We start from the raw sequence: 6,000 nt of genomic DNA, 5'->3' as shown, positions 1-6,000 counted from the left end.
AAAATCCTGCTTTCCTCATATGAGACTGGCTAACTCATGTTCATTTGAAAAAAGGCATGTATACAGATTTTTCTCAATGTCCTTTCCAATCAGAGGGCACATGGCCATTCTTTCTTTCTTCCATCTGCGCTATGGAGGCACAGTGTTCTTAAGTCAGTTTTATCATCACTTCATACATTTATCGTCAAGAGGATTCTTTTGATAGACTTGCCTAATGGCATGTGGATCACTGACTCAAACAGTGTGTGCCATTAAATACACTGTTTTTTGTTGCTGCCGTCATTATTGTGTTCATTAGAATCAAATAGACATGTGAGTAGATGTACATCTGTCTTAAGTTGGGTAATTGTGAACAATTTTGGAAAATAGTTGAAAAATAGTTGGAAAGTGTTTCTAAAAATAGCATTTCTTTGTTGAAACCATGTTCACACACACTTGCACACACACACACACACACACATATATACATATATATTTTATTTTTCTGATGAGCATTTGTTTAATTTTTTTTTCTTTTTTTTTGACAGGGTGATCAAGGAGTAAGAGGCCCTAGTGGTGAGAAAGGTGACAAGGTATCTTTCTTATTTGTTGTTAGTCTTCTAATTATTATCATGTGTGTGTGTGTGTGTGTGTGTGTGTATTAAATAGATTAAATGAATGGAATCTGAGGAATAAAAAATAGAATCAGCATTATTTATTTAATTAAAACACAACTAGTTTTGTCTTTTTAGAAGACTTCCTTGGGTGCAATACAAGAAACATTGCAAGAGAAAAGCTATAAATTAAATTTGCAACATATTACTGACATTTGAAGGCATTCTGAATACTATTGTATTGTTGGGTACATAAGCATAGTCATGATCTCATAAATGCCAAAGTTGGGTAGCAGCGAAGTGACAATCAGAGAGATTATAGCTGGGGTTAGTATTAAGATGTGATGGACTGTGGATGATTTCCTTAGATTCCACAATTCTTTGAGTTCACTATAGCATCTAAAGATGTTCTCTGATTTGTTATAGATGACTGGGTGAATGATAAAATTTTCATCATTTAGGTCAGCAGAATTAAGGATGTGACTGGACAATGTGCTGGCTTTAGTTCTGCCATATGTGATGTCTCTCATATGTTCTTCCAGATGTAATTCAGTGGATTTTTCAATCTGACCAAAATAGGGTATGTTGCAGTTGTTGCACCTAAGATGGTAAATGCCAGGATATTTTAAGCTGTTATGTTTTTGTTTAGATGTACTGAGTAAGGAACAGAGCTTGGGTAGAGGCGTGAAAGAAGTCCAGATTTTAAATTTCTTGAGAACTTTAGTTAACTTAGGAGAAACGGAGCTAATATATGGTAGCAATATATAGCATTTTACATCATTCCTATCTTCAATACAGCAAGGAGGTGGATTAAATAGTAGCTTTCTAAACTGTCTGTTTAAATTAGCCATTTTTCTGAAAAGTTACAAGATGAAACTGTAGTTCTTTGTTGATATCTTTTTCTTAACAGAGGAGGGAGCAAGCATGTTTACCAAATGTATGGGTAATTTCAAGTTTTGAAGTGGATTATGATGGGATTGTGCATGAAGATATCTATTGGTGTGAGTGGGTTTTCTAGAAATGGAGATTGTTAATTTTTCAGATACACGAGTGAGTTTGACATCCAAGAACAGGAGAGAGCCATCAACTTCTAATTCCAATGTAAGTTGTATTTTTGGATGTTGACTGTTGATATGGTTTAGAAACTCCTTTAAGGAATCAGGTCCATAACTCCAGATTAAGAGAAAATATCATATATATATCTCTTCCATAACCTAGGCTTTAATGCTTTAATGGGACCTTAGAATAGTAACTGGCAAAGGAAACATGGCAGCGGCTTTGTCATTCCATGATTTTAACTTAGACTTCAGTCATTTCATTAAATGTGAGATGTGATATATGTATTCTTTAGATTACATAAATGATTTGTGGATGTTTAGGGCGGATGGAAGGAGGGTGTGTGCGAAGTGTGACCTGAACGAGAAATTGAATGCTAACATGAAATTGATGACAGAAAGTGTTAGTAGTGAGAATATCGTGGGGAAAATGAGTGCACATTTGAAAGAGAAGGATGGTGTGAAAGAGAGGCAAAAAAATGTGAAAAAATCAGTAAAAAAGAAAAGGAGTGATCTGAAAACCGTAACGGATGTTAAAAAGGGCGAAGTGAGGTGAGAGTGGTGGAAGGGAACGAAATTGAGAGAACGAATGAAACCAGAAATGGCATGACGCAGGAATCGAAAGTGGAAAAAATCGAAAGAATGAATGATAGTGAAAGTTAGACGCATGTTGAACCGAAAGTACGGAAACACAGAATGATGAATGAGAGTGAAAGTGAGAAGAGGGAGTCGAGAGTTAGAAAATTAGAAAGATTGAATGATAGAGAGAATGTGACATGAGATTCGGGAGTTGAATTTGATTGGATTAGGCAAGAGATGAAATGGATGCAAAATGAAATTAAGAAAATTCGGGTAAATACTATTAAAACAAATCTTAATGGCATGAAAGAGTTAACGAAAGATGGGCGACTGGCGTTGTATGGCGACTCCAGTATTAAAGGTGTGCTGCATGTTTTCCAGGTGGTAAAATGAGTAGAGTGATTGAAGCATTGGATATGAGGGGGGAGCAAGCAAAGGAGTTGATGGTTTTAATAGGAATGAATGATTTGACAGAGGACAAAGAGCACATCAGAATGGTTATGAGGAGGCTGCTTAGAAGGATAAAAGAGAATACTGTGACAGGAAAGGTAGTGAGCATTTGCCTATGTATGACTGTGGTGAGATGAGGCAGAGAGCAAGGATTATGAATGATATGCTGGCTGAAATGTGTTAGGAGATGGGAGTACAGTTTAATGTGTGGAATAAGTTTGAAGAATGAAGTGAACTGTATGGGAGCAATGGACTGCATTTGTGTGGTTATGATGTGAGTCGCTTGGAGAGACTGCTGCTGGAAGGTAGAGAAGTGAGTAGAGAGAATGAATCAGATCAAGCGGGAAGTGATGTGGAAGAGCAGGAGAGTAAGACAGGAGAGATTTAAGAGGTGGTTATGAATGGGGAAGTGAGTGGTATGAGTATAGAAAATGAGAGAAAGGGTGTGCAAGAGGAGCAGGGAAACGGGGCGGTTTTGGGTGGACAGGGGTACATAGCGTGAGAAGGGTGAATGCTCCAAGAGGAGATGAGAGCATGTGTAGACAGGAAAGGAATGGGATGATCTGGGATCGAGAGGAAACAGTTGGAATTGGGGAGGGTTCTAGAATGAATGGCCAAAAAGTGAAATGGCCCCAGTTGAGCATGGAGAGATCACATCGAATGAGTGGTATCAGTGGAACTAGCTGTAGATCCAGAAATGAGCTGTTGTGTTTGTATACAAATGCTAGAAGTATAACAAACAAGGCAGATGAAATGGTTGCACTAATTGCATCTGTTCACCCAAAGATTGTTGTAATAAGTGAGACATGGTTGGAAGAGGACTACATCATGACAGGAATAGAGATGGAAGGTTATGATGTGTTTTGTGAGGATAGAAGGGGTAAAACGGGAGGGGGAATGCTATTGATGATAGCGAAAGAGTTATGTCCATACAAAGTAGAGATGCAAGAGGGAAATAGTGCCAGTTGTTTTGAGGCAGTATGGTGTGAGATAAAGGTGAATAGAATGAACTACTTAGTTGGATGTTGTTATAGACCTGATAATGTGGATGGTAGTGACTTCTTCTTCTTCTTCTTCTTCTGCAGCTTATCCCACTTAAGTGGGGTCACTGTTTATTATGAGTCTCCTCCACACCTTCCTGTCTTGGGCTGTCACCATATCCAAGTTCTTCATCTTCAAGTCCTCTTCTACCAGCTCCCTCCATCTCTTCTTTGGCTGCCCACGCTTCCGCCTTCCTTGCACATCCATCTGCATGACCCTTCTTCCCACATATTCGTCCTCCCTCCTCATCACATGACCAAACCATCTCAACCTTGCCTCCTGTATTTTCGCTCCTAAGTTCGTAACTTTCACTGTTCCCCTGACATATTCATTTCTCAGATGATCCTTTCTGGTCACACCGCACATCCACCTAAGCATTCTCATCTCTGCTACTTCCATCCTGCTAATGTTATTTTTCCTCAGGGCCACAGTTTCTATAGCATATGTCATAGCTGGCCTCACTACGGTCCTATAAATTTTGCCTTTCAGATTGATCGGCACCCTCTTATCACATAACACTCCAGCCATCTCCCTCCAGTTCCTCCAACCTGCTTGTATCCTGCATCCCACTTCCTTCTCACCTCCTCCATCTTCTTCCACTGTCGAACCTAAGTATCTAAAGTCTCTCACCTTCCTGATGACATTTCCTTCCAGCTCCAGGTCTGTCTCTTGGCCACTGCCCACTGCGCAACACATATACTCTGTCTTACTTCTGCTCAGTCTCATACCTCTCTCTTCCAGTACTTTTCTCCATCTTTCCAGTTTAGTCTCCGCTTCTTCTCTTGAATCTACACACAGCAAGATGTCATCTGCATACAACATTGTCCAAGGTGCATCTTCTCTCACCTCCTCTGTTACCACCTCCATCACAATATTAAACAGAAACGGACTTAATGCTGACCCTTGATGCAAGTCAACTGTTACTTGAAAACTTTCTGTCTGTCCCAAACAGGTCCGAACACTTGTCTTCACATTTCTGTACATTTCCTGCACCAACCTGACATATTTCTCCGGCACCTTCTTCTCCCTCAGACACCTCCAGACTTCTTGCCTTGGCACTCTATCGTATGCTTTCTCCAGATCAATAAATACCAGATGTAGCTCCCTTTGTTTCTCTCAATATTTTTCCATCATCTGTCGTAACCCAAAGATAGCATCTGTTGTTGATCTACCAGGCATGAAGCCAAATTGTTCCTTTGCAATCTCCACCTCCTCCCTCAATCTACCATCAAGAACCCTTTCTAGGATCTTCATTGTGTGGGACATCAACTTTATTCCTCTGTAATTTTTACAGTCTTGTGCATCCCCTTTGCCCTTGTAGATGGGAACAAGAGTAGTTTCCCTCCATTCCTCGGGTATATTTTCCTGTTGGCAAACTTTCATGAACAGGTCCCACAGCAGGTCAATTCCCTCTTCCCCCAGTGCCTTCCATGCCTCCACTGGAATTCTGTCGGGGCCCACCGCTTTTCCATTCCTCATCCTCTTCATGGCCTCCGTCACTTCCATTCTACTGATGTTCTGCACCATCCCCTCAGAAGGCTGCCCATCTCCTCTGTGAGTCCTTGCATTTTCCTCATTCAGAAGTCCCTCAAAGTATATTTTCCATCTGTTTCTTATGTCCACATCCCTCCATAATACTCTTCCTTCAGCATCTTTGATCTGCCTCACATGTAAGATGTCCTTAGCTGCTTTATTTCTACATTTCGCTAGTTGGTAAATTTTTCTCTGTCCTTCCTTTGTTTCTAATTGATCATACAGATCTTGATATGCCATGGCCTTCGCCTGTGCCACAACTCTCTTGGCTTCTTGCTTTCTCTCTTTGTACACCTCTCTGTCCTCTTCCACTCTTGACTCATCCCACTTCTGCTTTGCCTTCCTCTTAGCTGTCACTGCCACTTGTACATCATTATTCCACCACCAACCCTCCTTCTGCTCTCTAATCTTTCCAGATGTCTCACCAAGCACCTCGATTGCACAGCTCAGGATTACTTTTGAATTATGTTTCCACCAATCTTGTACACTTTCCAGTCCATCCGAAATCCTCTCTAACACTCTCTCCCTAAAATGATTCCTCACACTCTTTTCTTTTAAGCGAAACCACTTAATTGTCTTCATCCCATGGCAAACCAGAAGTTCTTATCTTCGATCTTAATTTAAAGTCTGCGCACAGCAGTCAGTGTTGTTGTGCTACTTGATCTGTTGGAATTACTTTACAATTTGTCACAACCTTAAGATGTTGTGACAACCTTAAGTGACTATGAAATGTATAATCAAATTAGCCA

The 6,000-nt window shown here is 40.3% G+C and overlaps 1 protein-coding gene across 1 annotated transcript in view; it reads left to right on the top strand.

Annotated features, from left to right (window-relative positions):
• The first annotated feature begins 214 nt into the window (after positions 1–214).
• Positions 215–6,000, top strand: part of LOC150098029 (uncharacterized) — a 995,665-nt gene continuing 989,879 nt past the window's right edge. The window contains exons 1-2 of the mRNA XM_090406661.1: positions 215–241; positions 528–572. Coding sequence (XP_090262787.1) covers positions 215–241; positions 528–572 — 72 coding nt within the window. The remainder of the gene's footprint in view (positions 242–527; positions 573–6,000) is intronic.

The sequence above is a fragment of the Typopeltis vanoorti genome, chromosome 16 (genome assembly GCF_054136105.1).
Source record: "Typopeltis vanoorti isolate ZY-2024b chromosome 16, IOZ_Tvanoo_1.0, whole genome shotgun sequence".
NCBI classification, from domain to species: Eukaryota; Metazoa; Arthropoda; class Arachnida; order Uropygi; family Thelyphonidae; genus Typopeltis; species Typopeltis vanoorti.
Note: the sequence above shows the minus strand (reverse complement) of the source record. Positions and strands in the feature narration are given on the sequence as shown.